Consider the following 23,164-nt stretch of genomic DNA (forward strand, 5'->3'; position numbering starts at 1 on the left):
CGAATGTAGTATTTAGACTTGGTAAGGAGTACGTACGGAAATTGGGGCCTGAATTAGAACTTGTAGTTCAACTGGGATTTAAGTTCAGATGTGAAAACTTTCCAGATGTTATTATCGTATTTTATCCGTCTTTGACGGAAGTATCACAGTAAAAGTATTTACTTTTACAAAGTAAATCCATATTGGATCTTATTCCATGTGAAAGTCTACTCTTCCCTGAAGGAGTACTGCCATCGTTTTCAAGGGACTTGACACCTAAGCCTCTAATGGAGAAGAATCAGACTCTCATATTTGCATCAGAATGTTACATGCATCTATTCTTTCAGAACCTGGCTTAGTGTGTGCATGATACTGAATAAAGGATTGCAAGTGAAATGGAATTTTGCAGGGGTTTGGAGCAGCCATTGCGACAATGAGCTGAGTACCCTGGATCCTTCCTTTTCTCTCACCCTGATTCTATTTTCCTGGAAAATGTACCTCTTCAGGCTTTATCTCAAAAAGAATAATACAAAAATGAAGCTTTCTGAGTTGTGTAACTAATCCATCCCCTTCCTCGCCTTCTTTTTCCCGTTGTGTAATGAACAGCATTTTATTCATATCTCTGGGTTAGAACCCAGTTGAAAGTGATACAATATACATAGTGCCCGTTTGCATCCTTGGGGTCTGTGGGAGGAACAAGTATGCAGTGAATGTTCTTCATCCAAGCAACAGGCAGCTATCCAGATTTTTTTTACAAAATTCTGATGAACATGCTTTGCCCCTAGCTGTATCTGAAGATATAAAACCATCCTTTCAATAGTTATTTCTTTATTTTTACTATCAGCATTGAATGTTTCACATAGTTCTGTAGTGGGTTTTATTTTATCAAGGACTTGTTTGTGTCAAGACATCCAAGCTAAAACTAGAAAAACATCAGAGTGAAAACTGAGCACACACTGTATAGTTCACAAATACGATGGTGAAGTAATGAAGCAGGAGATGTGGCTACTTGAGTGAAGGTATGTACAGCAGTTTAGGTTTTAGAATTGCTTCATAATGTTTACATGTTTGCTACTGAAATATGTGAGAATGAAATGATTCAAGGTGAGACATGAATGTAGATGATATTCTTAGCTCATTACTTGGAAACTGTCTTTTGACTGCTAAGGCTTGCATTGCATTGTACAATTATGTGACTTTTTGCATGATGTATTTCTGTACTTCCCCATTTCTTTACAGCGGAGAATGAGAACCTTGATGAGGTTTTTAGTGAAGTCACCACTTGCCAGAGGATAAGGGGTGGCTTTTTTGTAAAGACAATCAATGAATTTTACAGAAAATAGAGGATGTAGTGCTGCTTATCTACAGATTACTGTATTTGAGATGTTTCCATGTGTTCTTGTTTTCGTTATTAAAACAGCAGAATTGATAAAAAAACATTAACTTTACATAATAATCAAAGATAAAGACAAGGTGTTTTTTAGGGCATGAAGCAGAAATTCATTAGAGAAAATGACTGCTGTGAATGCAAGGGTAGAAAAGTGATATTCTTTCATAATATCCTAAAAGAACAGAAGAACCTGTATTTGAGAACACCGTGCTCTACTTTTCCTAAAGAGAGAAACAACCATGTCATGCTATATTTTAAACTTAGTTATTATACTGACTAATTTTTGAATACTACATTGAGATTTCCAGGTACTTTTTGATATTTTTAAAAGTATTTTAGGATGTTCTGTAGCCTGACATTTTTGAAGAATTTGTTTAGAAACAAGATTCAACCTTTACAATAGTAATAATATGAAATAATATAAAAACAGTCTTTTTTAAAAATAGTGACACCATACAGTAACAAGCTGATATTTCCCTACAGTGCAGTGCAAATAATAGACCTTACATTTCAATTTTTGCTTCTGATGCAGATGCCTGGAGCAAGATAACTTTACCAGCTTTTTTTTTTAATAGAGGCACTGTCCATATGCCCTAATTTCTGAAACAAAGAGATGACTTGTGCTAATTAAATAATTGTTAGATATTGGGACCATCAAATCTCTTCAAGGACAGACCACTGTTGATACATTTTTCTCTGCTGTACACCTTCCTGTATGTGCAATAGGGATACCTCAGAAAATATATACAACATAATTTTTTTTTAAATCCAGCTATAGATAGTACTCGTAATCCATTCCTGCATAACACAGTCACTCAGTCTCGGTGAGGAATGGATATGCAGTCCAGTCCCAGAGTTAAAGGAGACCTGAAGATGATCCAGAAGATGATGTGATATCAGCCTCTTATTTAGTATTCCAGTATTTACTCTCTCACTGATGTGATCTCCTTTGGATGTTGCTTAGGGAGTAGTTCAACTCAGTAAGAAACCCGGCTCCCCTGAGCAAATGCCAGTTTGCTCTTTACTAAGAAGAGCAGTTTTCACTGACAGAACGGATCCACTGTGTGACACAGGTAACTGTGTATAGCTCTGGTTAAGCCTGAAACACAGAATGCACCAAAACATTAAGCAAGCCATTAGCTGAAACTTGTTCCTGGAGCTTTAGTGTGAGTCTTTTTTTTTTTTTTTTTCCTGGACTTTGCAGTTTACAGGTCAATTTCAAAGAACTTACCTGCTTTTCAGACACGTCAGATTTATCTGCCTCTGATTTAATAACACAAAGATACAAATAAAACTAGGAAAATTAAATAATTTTAATGAAGTAATTATTCAGATTGCTATTAAGTTCTAAAAACAGCACTTTTTAAGTACAGCAAAGAAATAATGCTCTAATTCATGCCACATTTTTAAAACAAATCTTTAACCCTTACATCTTAGAAACAGTTTTTTTGAACACTGATGAAGGTCTCTATGTCAAAGAGGTCTCTATGGCATGGAGTTGTATTTCCAGATTTTCAATATAATTTACTGATATAAGATGTGTTTCTTTTTTCTCCAAACTCAGTTTAAATAGTATTTGGTTATTTTGCCCGTAAGAACTTTGAGAAACTCTGCCCTGGAACTCTATTGTGTGATGATGCTGATGCAAATTGTTCATCTCTGGCCAGTATGTACATCTATATCTAGTTTGTGTATGTTTCTTCTGGTGCCACTGTTTTTCCAGTTGTCCCTGGTGGTGTTCTCCTTGTGTGCTGATAAGGGGTAGCTACTCTCTCATGGAGAGCTAGAAAGGGAGAGTTGAACGAGCTGAATTCTTTTAGTCTCACTAGACAGATCTCCCATTCCATCAAACATTCTTATTGCAACCCCTTGCAGCTCTTCCATTTTCTACTAACCTTTTTTTTTGTGACTGACTGAAAATGGACAATATGGACATTATTCTGCCTGCTACCGAATATTTAGATTATCGTGAGTGGAGGAGCTGTTAAGAGGTTGTCCTCTCCAGCAGCACAGAACACAGTAAAGGTCACAGATGAGAAAACAAAGGAAGTTGATTATGTCCTGGGCCCAAGTTCAACTCTTTACATGTCCTTTATTTGTTCAACAGCCTACGAAAAGTGGATTTGAGAATGTCCATTCGTCATCATGGTCATGCTGAGTTATGAGAAATGTCTCTTTTTGCACTGAACATCTGAGGGCGTTGTGTTTCTGCTGTGCTTTTGCAGCAGATGTTGAGCTCTGAAGCAATGAATTCTCAAGCAAAATACAATACCGTTTTCACCAGAAGCTGACTGTGCAACTCAGAAATAAGGGGTTAAGCCCAAAACAAAAGACTGACTTCTTGTAAAATTTTGTTTACAGAAATAAGAAATCCTTTTCACGGGTTGGGTTCACTGTGTCTCAAAATCACCACAAGGTGGGGACAAGTTTCACATAATGAGCAGCTAAAGCCAAGCCCAATTGAATACACAGAAAGCAGTTAATTGTGTGCAGCTTCAAGTAATGCATTTGTGCTGGTGGTGGTGGGGGGATAGATCTTTTAATTCCACATCTTTAAACCTACAGACAGTTTGTCAATACTTCTTGAGAGCATGCAGTTCACGTTCCTTGCAGAAATATTAAGGATACCCTTTAAATTGAAGATTAATTACAAGCTAAAGTTCTTGATAATTTTTTGTAGCTGTTTTTGATTTGTGACATAGGGATCAAATAAATACCAGTGGGTCCAGGAAGCTGTATGTTTTTTTTGCTATATATGCAGCAGAACAAGCTGCTGATGAAAGAGTAAATATTCTTCTTTTTACATTTTTCTCCTCAGTGAGTTCAATATTATACAGCTGCAAATATGGAAAGGCAAGAATTCTTCTTTTTAATCAGAACACTTTTTTTTTTTTGTTTTGGTTTAGTTTTTTTGGTAGTAAAACTAATAGCCTGAAGACATAACATGTAACATAACTAATACAACAGAATGTAGTGGCATCCCACTGTTCACAGATTGTAACATGTATTCTGCATTAGCTTTGCATATTCTTATGGTGAATTGTTCTTCTGCAAAACTATTGGTACAGCTTAAGACACCAATCCTCCTGTGTATGTAAGGCTAGCTTAGTGCAAGGCAAGATGTGTGCAAGTGCACACCCACTTTTGAGCTATCAGCCCTGTGGCTGATTCCTGATGTAAATAAAAAAAGAGCCTGAGAGCTGCAGTAATTTCCAACAGCTGTGGTTGGCCCCAGGCTCTCTTACAGCATCTGCGGCTCACTAGACAAGAGCAGGGGCCCAGCCATGATTCCTGCCTTGGTCCCTAGGGATCAGCTATGCAGCTGCCCACCAAAGGTGCACCATGGTGCAACTTGGAGCCCAGGAGATACACTGTAGTTTCGCCTGTCACAAAAATTACACTTAAGCAAGCTTTACCAGCCAATGTTTTCTTGCTTAGAACAAGACTTGGCAGAGCTGCTTGAAACCTTTTGTGAAGGTGGAACGAGCTCATTTACAGAATCACAGGATGTGTCAGTTTGGAGTAGACTACAGTGGGTCATCTGGTTCAACCCCCCTGCTCAACGAGGGTCATCTCACAACACATTGAACATGGGTTCATCCAGATGATTTTTTAGTATCTCCAGTGAGGGAGACTTCATAACCTCTCTGGGCAATCTGTTCCAGTTCTCAATCACCCACACAGTAAAGAAGTTCTTCCACGTATGGAACTTCATGTGCATCAGGGTCTTCCTGTTGTCTCTTACCCAATTGCTGGCACCACTGAGAAAAGCCTGACTTCACACCCTCCCTCTACATACTTGTATACATTGATGAGGTCCCCTCTCAGTCATCTCTTCTGGAGGCTGAATAGGTCCAACTCTCCCAGCCTGTTCTTGCAGGAGAGGTGCTCCAGTCCTTTCATCATCTTTGTCACCCATGTAGCACTGTGGCATTTGCATACCAGGCTGAGGAGCACACAAAAAACACTGGGCAGGTGGAATTCTATTGCATCTGTTAAGGTGGAGATGATTGGCTTAATGAAACTAGTTGCTAATGGAGTTAAGGAAGTAAAAATGTTACATGTTGTCATGTTACTTTTGTTCAATTTTTTTAAAGTATTTTTAAACTAGAACTTCTTAATTCTGTTCAGAGCAGTAAATTTTTGCTATGTTTACGTTCTCTTTGTCAAAGGAAAAACAGCTTCACTTTCAGTATTCTCAAATTCTGCCTTTCCTGAATGTATTAGCAGCCTTAAGACTTCCAGATGGGTAGTTGGATCTTTACTTGAGGTTTAGGGTTGAGACTGCAAAAATGAAAATGATGCGTAACTTCATACTGTGTGCTGAAGGGACAACTGTCCTCAGCATTCTCATCTATGATATTATTCAGACAGGGGGGCCCCAAGGTATCACATACTATGTGTACATGCAAAGCATCAAGAACTCTTTTTGTCATTTCACAAACTATATTTGCATTGTATGTTTCATGGGCTTTTTGTAGTACAGAATTCAAAATACTATAGACCAACTTCCATCTAATTCTCCAACAGTCCCAATACTGAATGGCATGGCAAGATACATCCACTAAAGAATATATGTCAGCTGATGAAACAGCTGTGTACCACATGATCTGATTTCCACTACCACTTCATTTATCTGGTGTTTCAGAGTGATGGTGTTTATATACTCAGATATGTCTTGGGAATCTGAACTTCATTTGGAAGAGCTTAACCCTTTCATGGGTGTTTCGGTTAATAAGGCTAGGTGACAAAAATCACAGGGATTAATTGGCATAGTTTGATTATTGCAGAAGGAGCCTCATCCTCATTCATTCTGAAGACCCATTGAAGTTCCTGGATGATGCAAATGTAGTGAATGTGACAGAGCCTTCTGTACCTACCTGAGTTCAGACCCAAACCACCTATCGTTGCTGTACCCATGCAGATGATGTATCACTGTAACTTTCAAATACTAACACTGGTGAAATTGTTGATGAAAGTTTTTCCTACCTATGAAAGTATACTGGGATAAGTTCCTGAAGTGATCTGCTCAATATTGTTAACAGTACTTAAAACTAAAAAATGTATTCTCATCAGCTTTTTTTGCTTTTATGACTATTCATTTTATCCGTTTAGTTTCAGTATTACTGAGACCTTCTCCTCTTGCCCAAAACCTTAGCTTTCTAGCACGTAGTTTTCTTTCACTGAACATCAAACCCCTTTTTGTCCAGTTTTGTTTATATGCCATAATTGCAGCATTCTTTTTTTCTTCTTCAGTGTTTTGTTATGAACAAGTGATTAGAAGAACTTGTTTAATACAGATTAACAAATAAAATCTTAACTTGGAAGTCTTGATTTTTTTGTAACAAAGGTTTTTCTGAGGCTTTCTTGGACTAGTGGAACTATCGAACCCCATGATTATAGTGGGAAGAGGTGAATTCTATTAGCATCCTTCATGCTCCATGCACATATAAATTATGTTTGGTTTAGATCACATGTAAATGTGTTTTAAATGCATGGGGAGTATGACATCACCTTAAAGCAGGAGAATGGAGAGTAACTATACCACTAAAAACTGTGGGTTTTTTTCTGTTTTTTTAGCAGATTCACCAAAAGGCCCTCACCCCTCTGCAGGCATGAATGGAAATGTGCAGCATCCCACCAGCACTGGGCAGCAGCAGGTCTCTGCCATACCCTCTCCAAGTGCCAGCAAGCCTTGGCGCAGCAAATCCATGAATGTCAAACACAGCGCGACCTCTACCATGCTGTCTGTGAAGCAGCCCAGTCCTGCAACCTCCCCTACTCCAACTTCAGACAGGCTCAAGCCACCCCCTTCTGAAGGTGTGAAGCCCCCTTCATCTGGACAAAAATCTATGCTAGAAAAATTCAAGCTGGTAAATGCTAGGACTGCTCTGAGACCTCCTTTGTCACTGAGCTCAGGACCCAGTGACAGTGGAAGAGAGGATGACAACTTTTCAGAGTGTGGTGAAATGGATGTCTTAAGTGGTGGGGTGAACAGTGGCGGCTCCACAAGTAGCAGTCCCAAAGTATCACCGAAGTTAACCCCTCCGAAAGCTGGCAGCAAAAATCTCAGCAATAAAAAGTCTTTGCTACAGCCAAAGGACAAAGAGGAAAAGAACAGGGACAAAAACAAAGTTTGCACTGAGAAAGCAGTCAAGGAAGAGAAGGATCAGGTCATTGAATCATCTACAAAGAAGAGCTCAAAAATTGCAAGCTTAATCCCAAAGGGAAGCAAGACAACAGCAGCCAAGAAAGAAAGTTTAATATCATCTTCTAGTGGGATCCCAAAACCTGGATCAAAGGTGCCAACAGCAAAGCAGAGCACTTCCTCCACATGCACAGGGAGTAAGGAGGTTGAAAAACTGAGGACTACAAAAGGAAACCAGTCCCAGTCAACACCAAAATCTCAGCTTAGTGAGAAGGCTTCTCCTTCCTCTGCTCTTGCATCTTCTGAAGGGAAAGAACCAAGTGCTCCTCTTGCCCCAGGATCCTCCTTTGGTCTGTCAGCCTCGACGGCTGCAGGCAGTGGCCAAGGCACAGGAAATGGTGTAGTCCAGCTTCCTCAGCAACAGCAATACAGCCACCCAAACACTGCCACTGTAGCTCCTTTCATTTATCGGTAAGATCGTGGAGGGAAATTGGGGTTTGTGCTACCATTTCGGAAAGAGAGCTAAAATGGATGAAGTAATGGTGGATCATGCTGTTATCCCCCAGTTTCTATCCACAGCATCATGCCAATGTTTTCCTAATATTTTTTTTAAATTAATGTTACTGTATGAACAATTTCTTACACGAACTCTGAGTCTTTACCTTGTACAAAAGCAATCTACTGCAAATATTTACCATTTAACATTCAGGGTGTTTTGATTAGAAATACAAATCATGTGGTACATTCTCTGTGCCGCTTTTGAAAGGTCACGGCTGAGTTAGGTTTCTAGTGTGAATATTCTTGTTTGCATTCTGAGAACCTCAACATCCATTTGATCTACTTGCTGATATTTGATAATATTTGTTTAGAATTCACCATTCTTTTAAAAGATCCTAAAAAAAACTCCTGATGTTTTCAGAATGCATAACAGTACTGGTGGATATTTGAGAAATAAAAAAAAAAAACATATACAAACTTATACATAACATATACAAGTATTCAAAAATATTTCAGCAGTTTGTGTAGACAGAAAAGGTTGCTGTTTGCAGTTCTTTTCCTGTTTAGTTTTCCACATGAAACAGGTGTAGATGAACTCCCTACAGGCAGATAATTTTTACAGGCAATAATAACTCTTCAGAGGGCCAAGGCTCTGGAAAAGAAGAATGAACAGTTAAATGTATCAACATTTCTTTGAATTTATTTTGCTGTATGATAGAGCAGTTGAAGAGATGCTGGGAGATTTGTTGTTGTGCAAGTCAGAAGACAGAAAAAGTGTAGAAAGATTGACAGGCTGATTTGAACAATATTTTCAGATGTCAGCTGTTGGAAAGCTTTAGCTACAGTTGAGGGTAAATTTAACATCTGATAAAATTACAAATACATTATTACCAAAATATACTGCCAGTTTTTGTTAGTGACTAGTACTCTGGATAATCTTGGCTAAAGATTAAAGAGGTGATGAAGTAGGCTCTGAGGAAATATATATATCATTACACACAACTAAACATAGCTTCAAAACCAATCTGGATGACTGTTAAATTCAGAAAATCATATGGGAGGAAGAAAAGGCTCACTATGGGTTATATTTATGCTAATATGCAGTGGAGCCTCTTGAGTTTTAATTATATGTATCCCTGGATGCACTTAATATGGATGTTACTATCTGGAGTAACCTCAGTGATACAGAGCATTTGTAGTGTGGTACATGGGACAGCCTACATATGTGATAGGGTGCATACGTAAGGAGAGAGAAAAAGGGGCTATACTTTGCCTTCAGATGTATGTGCTGCTTAATGTCTATTTTACTACAAATTGATGCCATTTCATTGCATGATGGAGATGTCTTAGTTTTGTTTTAAGCTTCGTCTTGAAGCAGTACGTATTTTGAATATTAAAGGATGATAGAAGCATGCATCTTCCAGTAATATTTCTTATTAATTATTGTTTCTTTGCTTCAAACAAACAGCAAAGGAAACTCTATTTGAAGTTAAATCTCACATGAAAATAAAATTCTCAGAGCCAGTGTCTGATCTCAAAATTCCATAGGCTCAGAAGACTGGCTTTGATGAGATTGCTTCAGTGTGTATCTCTCTAACTGAGTGCAGAATCTGACTAAAAATGCACAATAACTAAACTTCTTAAAAATCTCAAGGGCTTTGCAATACCACACAACGATTTAATAGAAAAATATAAATATAATCAAGGATAAAATGTCCAAATTTTCAAAGTTGGCGTATTTATTTCTGTGGATATATAGTAAGTGGAAATGAGCAAGAGTTGGGATGCTATATTTGCATTTTTTGTTCTTTAATGTAATTGTTTTGAAAGCAGTCACCACAATAATTACACAGAGTTTTCAGGCATGCTTTTTAACAGCTTTATATGAGTTATTAAACAGTGATTACCATTTAGACTAACAGGGTGGGTTTTTTTCCCAGCTACAAGGAATATCTAGGCTTTGTGAGTTTGTACTTCAGTCCTTATAAAAAATGTCAATAAAATTTAGGAAAAATACAGTGCATTTTTATCCAGAGTTCTGCAGAATCTTGTGTCATCTATTTAGACCATTAGCACATGCATAAGTAAGCTAGTGATTTCTTGACTTGTTGCTGGCACCTGCAGATAGCATATATTTTAAAATATTTTTTTGCTAACCAAGAGGATATTACTGTAGATTTGTGAGGAAAAGGAGGTATTCAAAGGAGGTTTTTTTTGAGACTAACACATATTTTCCTTAAGTAAGTAATGAAAACCTATAATAGTTATTAATAGTCATGTTTTCAAGAAGTCTACATTTGTATTAATGGACAGTAAAGGGAAAATACTGTTTTACTGGGAGGTTCTCGAGTGGGATATTGCACTAGTCAGCTTTGCAGTCTTGGTGCTTTGCCTTATCTGATATCACACTGTTTTTTTTTATTCCTCTTAACCACCTGACATCGAAATTCAAATGGGATTATAACTTCTCTTCAAAGATTAGCAGCAACAGTCAGAGTGGCATTTGAGATTATTATCTAAATGGGTATAATTTAAATTCTTCCATTCTGCCAGAAAGTAATTATTATTTTCAAATGTGGCTGTGAATATATTATTTACAATCCCCTATGTGACCCCTCTGAAGTTGACTGCAGGGTCCAACTGATGGAAGAAGATGTAATTTATTTGCCAGAAATCTTGATAAGAGAGATACAGTAGGAAGGTATAAGAGACTATATAATTGTTTAAAGTACATCAGCCACTACTTAAAATGACACATTCTTCCACTTAGAATTGTAGGAGGCTGGAAATGGTGCCATTTTCCCAAGTCCCTTAAACTTGTATTGAAATTGGCCTTAGAATTTAGCTGTCTTCCTAGTAGTGCCTAAATTTCAAATGGAGAAGAATAACACAGAAGTTTAGTACTTACTAAGCTACAGTGCAGACTGGAGGAAAAAAGGTACATTAATGACAAAAAAAGAAATCCTACTGAATTTCAGTAGGAGAGCATTGGGTTGTAAAACTGGCTGCATGTACTGCACTTCAGCTTTATTTCATTAACTCCTCCAGTAACCACTGTAGGGGCTTAGTAGGTCTCTTTCCCATGGCCAAGATCCATAATCTAAAGCTCTCAAATCCCAGGGCCTGTGTCGCTCAGCAATTGCTTACTGCCTGAAATGTTGAAAATATAGAAATTGCTGCAGAGAATTAGCTGACCACTCATCATCCCAAGCTGCCCTGCTATGTTGTGCATTGCTTAAATTTCCACTTTGCAGCTAAGTTTTAGTTTGATGATAGCAACATCTGGAAGAAGTTTCAGCAGTGTCTGAGCTGCAGTCTTGCAGAGATATTCTTTCAGTGTTAATCCTGGACTACAAATACCAGTTTGGCACTTCTTTTGTCCCTGCAGAGTAAGAAACTGGTAACTTCAGCTACCTAATATGTTGGTGTAGAGATGTTACCAGACTTCTCTGAAATGCAGGGTGAAAGAATAAGAGGTAACAGATGCAAGTTACAGCATGAGAGGTGCTGATTTAAAGTTAAAAAAAAAGAATGGTTTTAGTTTGAGGGTAGTGAAACGCTTCATATAGGCTGTGAGGTTGTGGAATCTGTGTCCTTGGGCATGTCCAGGATCCAACAAATCAAGGCTCTGAGCAACTTAATGTGACCAGACTCTCTTTAAGAAAGTCATTGGACCAGATGGCACCTAGATCATCTTTCTGATCTCAATTACTTTATGATTCTGTAAGGACTAAAGTATTCAATAGATAGGGCAGAAAAAGGACATGTCAGTGTAATAAATAAACATGTTACTGATTACTACAACTTTCTTCCCAACTCCTTTACTACATGGTGATTAACATAATTCTTTCACTAGGCCAAAGCTTCAAGGGTGAGCAGGAGAATCAGAGCAGTGACAGATGGGAAGGAGGATATAATCTGGTAGTATCTCTGGAAGTACAGTGAAATTCAATTCCAGATGCCTATTCAGGATGTTTTAATACAGGCTTAGGGAAAAAATTATACTACTCTTCAAGGATCTTGCAACCATAACGTGTGCAGGGTTTTTTGAAGCCATATTGATGTCCAGTTTTAATGACCAGAAGCTACTTCTGTGTCACTGGTTGTGGAGTTGAAACTAAGTTTACAGAAAAAAACCCTTAAGTTAATTGTGTTTTTAAATAGTAGATTATACTGCTAAACATACTTTCTTCAATAAAGTGAGGACTTGAAGTCATACCGCAGTGCTTTATCGATTCCTGTTATGTACATTGCTGCTCTGAAAATAAACCAACAGTCACTTTCAAAGTTTTGCAGTTGTAGGTAGTGCTAAAGATTCCCACTCACCAGTTTTACTTGTAACAAATACACGGTCTTTAGACAAATCCTCTAATTTTTCCATGACTGATTTTCAAGTAATTGTGCAAGAAAACTTTCCGTTGTGAGAGGTGTTAGTTTAAGAGATGGGAAGAAGCATAATAAGTGAAGAAATCATTATAAACACGTATTTGATTAGTTGTTCTTTGACTGAAAACGGTGTTTTCCTTCTCTTTGATTGCCCTTTTTAAATATGAGAGAATCATCCCCTTCCTTCTCTTCTGTGAGGCTAAACCAAATCAACTCTTTCTGGTTTTGTGGTTTTGTTTTGCTTTTTCTTTATCCAGAAGGGTTTCTTCTTCCCCATGAGCATCTTAGTAGCCCTTCCTTGCATCTGTTCCCAATTTAACTCACAATTCTTGAACATGAGTGATTGAACTGCTCATATTGCAGATGTGGTCCTGCCTGTCTGTTACATTGGCATTCAAGACAGCTGAATCTCAGAGAGCTGTTGGAAAAACACCATCATATTCATCTGATATCTTTTGGAATGTCAACTAAAAAGCAAACAAATCTTTGATGTTATCTCTGTTTATCCAAGGTTGGCTATTTCGTTAGAGACAGGAAATGACTGACTGTGTTAGAGACCACTTATTAAGTAGTGTTTCAAATTCTGTTTTTAATTACCTCATCAGGCTCATTTTAATCAGAATGAATAAGCTTGTGCAGGTCTGACTGAATGAAAGATTTGTCCCATTATGTGAATTTGATACTCTTACAAATAGATAGCATGTAACTCAGTGAGTTGAGGTAAATATATTCTCTGATTGCCATAATTAAAATAGAAACAGATTGTCCTTTTTTCATGAAGGTTGCCTAAATTAACCTGCACTGTATATGTGCAACACTTGATGAAATATCACTGGGCTGGCTTTGACTAAACTGAAATTCTTTTCCCTTTTCTTGATATCAAGAGAGATGCAAGAATTCAATTATTTTTAAGGCAGTGGGCTGTGAATAGGTAGAGGATAGAGGATCATTCATCAAGGCCGGTGTGCAAGGTTAATGAGAAGATCACTTAATTTGCTGTTTACTTGCTTCAAGATAAATCTGTGCTGCAGTCCTGCAGTGATCACTTGAGTCATTCATAGCATTAATATGTCCCACAGAAAGACATTAAAGACAGAGGAATAGAAGACAAACCTCACAGTTTTATTTCCCAGTTTTTAAAAATTAGAAGTGACGTTTATAATCTTGGTCCAATGTATCACAACCCATGATGGGCCCACAGCAATGCAACTTGAAGTTTTAGGTATCCAGTGTGTACCCTGGGCCTCCTTGTTCCCCAAGAGCCCCAAAATCCTAAATCATTTTACTTGTAAATCTTTCACCCCCAGTCTAGTTTTTCACCATTCTCAGTGCCTCTGGGCTAAACTCAACTCCAGAGAAAATCAGGGCCTTGGCCATCAAGCATGAAAAGGCAGGGCTGGTGTGTAAGTGCTGGCAGCCAGCAGTCCCCTGGAGACCTTGTAGAAAAGGAGTTATTTGTGAGAGACCTGTTCCCTGTTCCCTCCTTGTGGTATCTCCATCGCAGCTGCCCAAGAGCCCATGCTTTCCAGTCCATCTGTACCACAACAAATAACCAGGGGTCTCAAGTAAGCGGCACTTAGTTTGCTGTGAAATCCATACTCCTCCATGAGATTTCTGTTGTTTCCTCCGATAATTAAAGTTTTAACGATTGATTTAGCCCATTGGAAAAGCAAGTGGGACTATGGAATTTCAGAGTGTGTTCACCGCAGAGGGATAGAGTGAGCTCTTTTTTTTACTTAAGAGACTCTCCTCCAAAGCATCAAACACAAAACTACATGCAAGGTTGGCAGGACATAGTTAACCTTGCAACATGTGCTGAGCTTGTGTTTCCAGTAGTGTGTGACAGACAAGAACCAAAAATAATCTTTTATGTAGCAGTTGTCTGTTTCCAGCATCTCAAAAGTACGGAAATTGGTAAGAAAACAATGCACCTGATCAGGCATAATTTACATTTCTACTTCTGAGTTGAATGATTCTAATCAATAGATTCCACCATGTCAGTACTCGTGCTGCTCTTTGTGCAGATATCTGTTTTTTATCTATTGTTATGAATTACTGAACAAATCCATTCAGTAAATTTAAAGAAAATATTAACTGAAAGTTTATTTAAGAAAATAAGTTGCTATAGAATTATTTTGAGAGATAAGTCACTGTTTTTATGAGTTTTATTTTAAAAATACAGATACATCACACAGTTAAATGTTTGTCTTTTAAGTTCAGTTTGTCATTGGCAACACTTCATGGTGAATTTTGAAAATTGAACTATAAATGTCACATTTTAAATTAGGATATAAATATTTCACTAGTCTTTTAATAAGTCAGACGAGTGACTGCTATTCATGTTAGAAAAGCTGGAAGAACTTAAACTCTAAGTGAAGATCTTTTAAAATTTTATTTCAAATAGTGGCTATTATATCTTTAGATGTGTTCTTTTACTGTATACACATGGTGGTACATGTTGCTCTTTGATGACATCACAGTTCAGCAGTTGCAGTGTGAACTAGATTTTACAGTTGTTCCTTAAGAAGAGGCAATAGGTGTGAAAGTGTCACAGATATTTTTTATTATAATCAGTGTGCTCATGTATTTCTTGCTATTTGCCTTCATATAACAGAAATTAACTGTATTCAGTGAGGGGTTCCCATTATAATTTATCAGTGATATTCAGAAATATACCCTCAAAGAAAATATGAGCTATTTGTTAGAAAGTTAATGGGAAAACTTGTGTTATCCCATTCCCCAGGGTTATATAAGGGGCATTATCAAAAGAAGCTGCACATAGATTTAAATATCTGGGCCAAATTTCCATCCAGCCTTGCATAAGCTTTTTCCCACATGGCCTTTCTCACTTAATATTTCATCTGTTGCAATTTTTATTTCCTTTATGTGTGTGTAGGGATGTGACTTAACCAATGTAAATGGATTCTGACTAGATCTGGTTGACAAATCCTGCAAAAAGAAAAAGAGGGTAAAAATGGCTTCAAATTTCATGGAATTAACTACAAGTTGTTCCTGCAGAGAGAGAGAGAGAGAGAGAGAGAGAGAGAGAGAGAGAGGGAGGAAGCCTAGTTGCTTGTACATTTGTGTAGCTGGACTTAAACTAGCATAACAAGAATGGGACAAAATTATATTTTCACCCTATAGTGATATGATTCTAGATAGAGCTGCAAGCAGCACTTTTTTCCATGAATACATGAATGATAGATAATAATAATAATCAATCTTCTTGCTTGATTTCAGAACTCTCTCAGAAAATGACAGTACCTCTTTACCACCTGCTGACTCCTGTACCAGTCCTACTAAAATGGATTTGTCATTTATTAAGACTGCCAAACAGTGCCTAGAGGAGATATCTGGTGAGTAACAGTAAGTCAGGAGAAGACTGTGGACTTCTTTATTTACATCTGTTTCTTACTACAAGCTTTGTGATGGGTTGAAATAATACTTCTGACCTCTACTCATGAGTGGCATTAAATGCACAGAAAATTTAGGTGATGCATATTTAGTGCTTCAAATCCAGTGTTATCTATTTTAACTGGTTCCTTCTGTTCAAATACCTTCTTCATCATTTTGCAGAAACAGAGCTTTCACAATCTAAGTATTTAATCATACTGAATGTTCCAAGAGGAGCACTGGAAAGTCAACTTCAGAAAGTTTAACACTCTCATTTAATAACATCAAATTAAATCATAACATCAGAACTGAGGTATAAATTACATAATATGCATGTTGCTTTTATAAATGAATCTGTATTCAGAAAACAAGCAAGTCCTTAATATTGTACCTGACCTGTAAGCTGCTGCTAGAGCTAAGCGGCTAAAGTTGTGCTACAAGGAATTCCTTGTAAACATGGATTAAAGTCCTTACTAGGTTACAAAGCTGAGGGGATGGGGTATTTTACTCATATTGGAATAATTCCTTTGGAGTCAACAGAACCATGCTGAGTTACATCAGCATTGGATCTGGCCATGGCTGCCTATGGATGCAAAAAAGCAAAGTGTGCCACAGCTCACTTTCTCATCAGGACTGAATTGCACTGCAGGGTTTTGTACCAGTTGCTCCAAAGGGACCCTTTTCAAGAGCTGTTACTTGGGGGTTTCAGCGTTTATTTTTGCTGTTGCTTTGTCTTGTTCATTAGCATCTTTATTGTTATAATTTTACAAAAATAAAAGGTGATATCCTATCTCACTGGTTTTACCTATAGTTTTGCCCTTTTACCACAAATTTTTAACATTTAAATGGATTTGTAATGAGTCATGTGGTTCTTCTAACGCAAGATATAACTTACTTAAAGCACTAATTTGACACATCAGTTTAAAATTATCTCTCTACCAGAAGGGAAATCAGATGCCCAAGATTTACAGGGACTGTCTTGACGTTTAGCTGACTCATACTGAAAAAGGTTTTGTCCTGGTTTGTCTCAGTCCCTTTGGAAGTTTTCTAACATCCTTTATTTGCACAGTCAGCTTCTGTGATAAATATGTCACTCTGAAACATGGTGTAATGTTTTTTGGAGGTGTTGCATAACTGTTAAAATATAAAATTATTTTTAATTACTCCAGAAATTGGACTCCCTGGTCTAATATATATAAAGAGTTTAATTGAAACACTTACCACATATCAAGAGACCCTTCAAGGAAACAGCCAGGGAGATGCTAGAAAAACCCAAAAAACTTCAATACCTGCTGAAATGATCTTACAGAATATCAGGTCTGATGACCTTTTACTGTTCTGCAGAAATGAAACAGTATCAAAAAGAAGAAAATGACAGAAAGAAAACTAGAGACCAGAGATGTTCCTAATCTGATTATTTAGACTCTAGCATTAGCTGTTGATTGGCATAACAGGCTGTGAAGCAGAACCACTGGGAAAATGTGGTCAGTGGTTTCCTGTGTGCATAGGGAAACAGAGGTGTGTCACTCGTATTTCACTGCCAACAGCAAAAGGAATAAATGGATCAAGTACTATATTTGATGAATAATTGTCTGCGAGGATGAACTATCACTAAGTCATTGTTGATTCTGTTATTAGATCTGCATGGATAAAAGCTCATGTGGTACTTGCTCAGGGGAGTATTCCGTGATGGATTAGCTATGAGAAAGAACAGTTAAATTCTTTTACTTAAGAGCATCTTTATTCTGGTATGATCAAGGGACTACACTAGTAGCAAAGAGATAGGCAAGGTTCATTTCTGTGGTCTGGTCACTTATTTTCAGGGTATTAAGTAATGAATCTAGTTTCTTTCATTTTGATATTACCTTTTTCCTGAAATTGTCAACTGTTGCTATGGGTGGGCATTGTCTTTGTATTATCTTGATCTTCTTTTTAAACTTGGTAGCCACCACCCTAGCACAATATGTAAACAGTAAGGATCAGTAAGGATAATGCAAAAGAGTGAACATCTGTGGAAATGACTGAACAGCTTGGAGGAGAGTGTTCATAAAGTGTTGTCTCACCTGTATTGTGTTTCTGCTCCATTAACCACTGTTATTTTTAAAGAGCCAAATATTTAGAACTAAGGCTGACATCTTCAGGACTAGAATATTTTAGTCGATATTGTTGTATAGACTGTTTCTCTACTTTCTGAATATTTACACATTCTTCTTGTTATTGCTCCCATAACGAGCCAAGGTGATCATATCAGAACTTTTAATCCACTTTGGAGCAGTATCAGCTAATTGAACCTAAACTAATGCTTTAAGCATGTCTGGTTCAGGGCTTCTCCATAATGAAGACAAAAGTTGGATACAGAAAAATAATCTTAAAATTATTTAGGAGTGGTTGGCCAGGCACCATTCTTCTGGTGTAATTCAGGAACCAAACCCAAATTAATTTCCTTGCTGTAGTGATGAAAAGTCATGGCTCTGCTTTCTGTGTCCAGCAAGGCAGTTCACATCCCTTTGCTACTGTCTAAATAGTGGTGATGGGAAAGTAGAAAGTAAAGCAAGAATTTGTAGAGGGAGTTTTTCAGCTCTCCTCTGCTCTGTCTTCCTCCTCCAAGGGAGCTGGTTACCTTTATAACCTCTCCTGTCTTCCAACTCAGAGCTGGTGCAAGGTAATGTCAGAGCTCAAGCCACTTGTTTCCTGCCCACTGCTTTGCAAGTGATTTTTTGGTTTTACCTGCACAGTCATGAGAAGAGAATAGTGCTGGAAGGCAAGGGAGGTGGGGAGGCTGGAGTAGGCATGGACTCAGAAGTGTAGCTTATGGTTGTCCTGATAAACTGGACAACCTTTTTATTTTTGCCTTGTCACCAATAATCTCCCGCTCTTGGTGAATATATACATGATTTATGCCTAAAGCCAGTTCTGAATCTTGGTAGAGCTCCTGTAAATCTGTTCCTATGTCTCTGGTGGGAATTTGTTAGAGATGTGATCTGAAGTGCTTCAGACTTTTTTCCTGCTTTTTTTTTGCCCATTTGAATATTCCACAGCTCAGACAGAGCAGCCCCAAATGTTTCCACAGTGCACATGCAGATCAACACTAGAGCACCTGGAGCAGTTTTTAGTCTTCCTGCAAACCTTGAATCCCCTCTGTGTGCACAGCTCCAGTGATACGTGTACTCCCACTGAATGGGCCCTGTCTGTAGGCATGAGACACCTGAGGAGTAGTTCTGGTGTGTTCTTTGTATGGCAGACTTGTTGCTCGTGTGGCTCACAGGTGTGCAGACCTCTGTCCAGGAAATCCCAGACAGAAGTCTGAGACACCTAAATAAGGAACAATTTCTTGTTTATGCACCATTTGCCTCAACAAGACTACTCAGTATCTATGCACTCAATTTCTACAAAACTGGAATGTACCTTTATAAACAGGATTATAAAATGATAATGAAACGAAAGCCTAATAAAGTAATCCAGCTTGGTTGTTGTCATTCATGGTATGGTTGTGGACAAGTTGTTCAGACTTTCATAACAACTATTTCTTCTTAAAGTAGATGTGACATTTATCAGCTTCTGCAGCAAGTTTATTAGAGAAGGATGTCACTAATTAATTAGTAAATAATCCATTGTAAACTGTACATGTCAGTAAACTACAAAGTCTTATTTTATGAAATCAGTGATAACATTTGGCTTTCACAAGTGCTGGCATGTTCTAAGAGCTTAATGAAAAGTGTTTGATTAAGTCATTATTCATGAATTTATAAATATTGACTAATTATATAAAAATCTGAGGGATGAAGCAGAAACAAAACAGTACTTTTAAAAGTTATATGCCTATCTCAATTTCAGGATTGGCATAAAACATTCAAATTTTAATATTTTATGTTTATTGTGCTTAATTTTTTTGCTTTCTGAAACAAATAGTTAATTAATGCATGCAGGAATAGTTTACATTTTTTCTAAGTAAACTTAGATGAAGAGAGTCACAATCTTATATGTTTCCAGATCTATTACATAATTCATTTGTAGAGTTCTAAACCATCTGCTGAGACTTCAAAGAAAGTCTTATCTGACAGCAAAATGTGCCCAAAGATTATTAGTTCTTAAAATAATTTTTATAATTCCTTTTATGAAAGAGACAGTAAAAATAAAGTAGTATGTTACACTGGCTGTGATGGATTGAGAAAGTTCCCTAAGCTGTTCTTGATGTAAACATATTCCTGTTTGTTGGGTGGAGAACACACTGAATTGCATGGTAGCTGGGGAATAATGCTGTCATGACATATGCTCTCCTCTACTTAGCTTAGAAAGATGTATTTTTTAGTGGCTAAATCTAAACATTTTAAAATGGGGAGCTGAGCTTTAGAAATTTATTTTTCAGGAAACAAACCTGAGAATTTTCCACATTGCAATTTTATGTTTTCACCCTGCAGAGAGATGTGGTACAAGGACAAATTTCAACATTGTTTCTATGGAGCACTTGGTCTAAGCTAAATAAGTATCCACCAGATCTGGGGATGATCACAATGGCCAGTCTACCAAGTGGGGCAATGGGATTAATGGGAGGGAGAAAAGTTTATTTAACTTCATAATTAAGAGATGTAGTAAAATGTTTGTACACAGGAAGTCTGAATGAAGGTTGTGTGATTAGCCTCAGAACCTCTGTATAAAAGCATTTGACTCATTGTGTTTTCAATGTATTTCGAAATGAAGCAGACAAATGCTGCAGCTGCCAGCTACCCCTACATGTCTCTTAAACAGTCCAGGTGTCATTACCTTCTCAGTATGATGGTCTGTGACCTGCATGCTGCTGAAGCTGGGCTGCAATGAACAGCTCAGCTGGAAGTAACAGGTAGGCAGAGACAGTAAGGACCACTGGGTTGCCCAGGACGCAGCTGTGCCACTACCAAAGACCTCTCCAGCCTGGAGGGGTGTGGCTCCTCTTGCCATCACCATGTGTGAAGCTTGGTGTGGCTCATTTGGGGTCAACATTTTTCAGCCCCTGCCATAACTTTTTCTGCTACCAGCTAGAAAGAGGACTGACTATACCTGTCCAGTTCTTGCAGTCTTGTATGTGGTCTCTCGTGTTGGACCTGAGCAGCCAAGCTGTGCACTGCTTCTCCAAGCAGACAAGTGCTGGGCACGAGGAGTATGCCCTGCCCATAAGGGTTCTGAGGCCAGGTGCAGCTCTTCAGTGCTGGCTGCTGCATGTGACCACACACACTGGGAGCTGGATGGAGGCAGAGCATGGTAATCTGCCTACAGCTTACCATGGAGACAAGTCACTGCCTGCAGGTGCTGCAGTGAAAGGGCAGGTGGGGAAGTTCTTTGTGGATTTTAAATATCAGGGAGAGATTCAGACTTGCTCTTTGTGGTAGGAAAAGATCCTGCTCTCTTGATTCCAAGATAATCACCAAGAGACCTTTGGAATCACAGGGCCAAATCACAGAATAATTTGAGTTGGAATGGACCCAGAGAAGGATCAAGTCCAGCTCTTAAGTGAATGGCCCATACAGCGATTGGATCCATGACCTTGGCATTATTAGCACTGTGCCCTGACCAACTGAGCTAAAAACCATTATCCTTCCTGTTAATTCAAAATGTATCAATGGAGAATACTATGCCAATTTGAGTATAAATTTAGGATGTATAATGCGAAAAGAGTGAGATTGCCATTCTTTTTTGAAATTGTCAATACCTCCCTGTGAGAACTTTCTAACAACCACAGCTTGTTCAGGCATGTTTGACAGGCTGGGACAGCACATGGCAATGTCAGTGCGCACCAACACAGGAGTGTTCAGGCAGTGCTGGAACTCTGGGACAGCACCACACCAGCTCTGGACACCATCAGCATCCACACCACACCAGGCTCTGCTGCAGGCAGGCACCAGCACGTTCATAAAACCCTTCCAAGAGCCCATATGTCACTGCAGCTGGCAGACCCTGGGAATAAACACAGCACTCTTATCTTTTGTTTCCATGCTGAAAAAGTGATACATGTTTAATATTTGGGACAGTTTTGTGGTTGGGCAGACACAGCATTCCTCTTGTCTCCTCTTTGACTGTGTTTTCTAGCTGGGGATGGGAGTGGTACCTCCCCTTGATATGGAACATGTCTTTCTAGGAATTTTTCAGTGCTTTAATACAGAAAACCATCGTTACTTTAGGCTACTGATTTTTTTCTGAGTTATTCTGGGTTCTGAGAGTTATCTAGGAAGAAATGTACCTTTCCTTTGAAATTTCCAAGAATTTTCCCCTGTGTATCTTCAAAAACTGTAAACTGAACCAGCAAAAGGCAAGAAATACGCACTGAGGCTTCTGTTAACATCTGTTTATTTGTACAGGAAATCTGTGAACAGCTTGTAATTCTTAAGGTGGCATTTTTAAAGGTTATTTGTCTGTCAAGGTTTCTCAGGTAGAGACTTGAGATGAGCATATTTTTACATTGACAAAAGCAGGGTTTTTTTATGCAGCAATTTTATTATTTGTAGATTTCTACATATTTTTTTGTAAAATTAATTTCCCCTGGATAAAAAGTTTGTATGAAAAAATTATATTTAAATTCCACTATTTCATTGTTCATCTGTCTGTTATTTCTGGGACAAATATCTTTTTCTTTGTGAGAAAAAGCATACATTTAAGCATAATTCTTCTTTCTCTCTGGATAATGAATTTTAAAATAGCATTCAAAATTGCTGAACTTAGTTCAGACACAATACTGATTTGCTTTAAAAAAATTGCTCCTCCATAATAGGTTTTCTTCAGAATAATGTGAAACAATAATTTTTTACAGCTTTTTAAATTTTGTACTAGCCTTTGATTCTTACAGAGGTGCAAACAGGGTTGCTTTCTAAGGAGAAAGAAATTAAATATTTCCTTTTATGAATCATCTTACCAGACAAATACTGTTGTATTCCATGTCATATCTTATGATCTTAAATTATTATTTTTTTTTATTTAGAGCAGAAATTGCAAGACTGAAGGTCTTTTTGCAAGTCTGCTTTTAGCTTTCTGCACAGAGAGTAACAGTGATATGGAAGAAATAGCTTTTCATCCTTACCTTTCGGGGAGAAAAATAGGATTTGACCATGAGCTAGATCTGTTACTGTAGCATCCCATTCAGGTTAAGATGTGTCTTGAAACCTGTGGCACTGTAAACTGGGCAGAGGCTTCTGTGTCTCCGATTTAATTCACCAGGATTTTTGCTGCCATGGCAGCCAGCAGCATTCACTGCAGTAGGAGAGAAGAGTCATATATCTGGGAATGCAGGTTGAATACTAAAATGTAAGGAGGCTTGTGCTTCAGTGGTTAATTTTGGCTCTTTATTGAGCTCTGACGTGGAGGCTGTACTTGCAGTTCTGTGTCAGCCCATCTAAAGTGTAGAG

The 23,164-nt window shown here is 38.0% G+C and overlaps 1 protein-coding gene across 1 annotated transcript in view; it reads left to right on the top strand.

Moving 5' to 3' along the window:
• The window catches only part of NAV3 (neuron navigator 3), a 252,084-nt gene that overhangs the window by 116,087 nt on the left and 112,833 nt on the right, over positions 1-23,164 (top strand). The window contains exons 8-9 of the mRNA XM_066183294.1: positions 6,950-7,988; positions 15,642-15,757. Coding sequence (XP_066039391.1) covers positions 6,950-7,988; positions 15,642-15,757 — 1,155 coding nt within the window. The remainder of the gene's footprint in view (positions 1-6,949; positions 7,989-15,641; positions 15,758-23,164) is intronic.

This window comes from Chamaea fasciata, unplaced genomic scaffold, assembly GCF_029207755.1.
Source record: "Chamaea fasciata isolate MVZ Bird 193981 ecotype frontalis unplaced genomic scaffold, bChaFas1.0.hap1 SCAF_5, whole genome shotgun sequence".
NCBI lineage: Eukaryota > Metazoa > Chordata > Aves > Passeriformes > Sylviidae > Chamaea > Chamaea fasciata.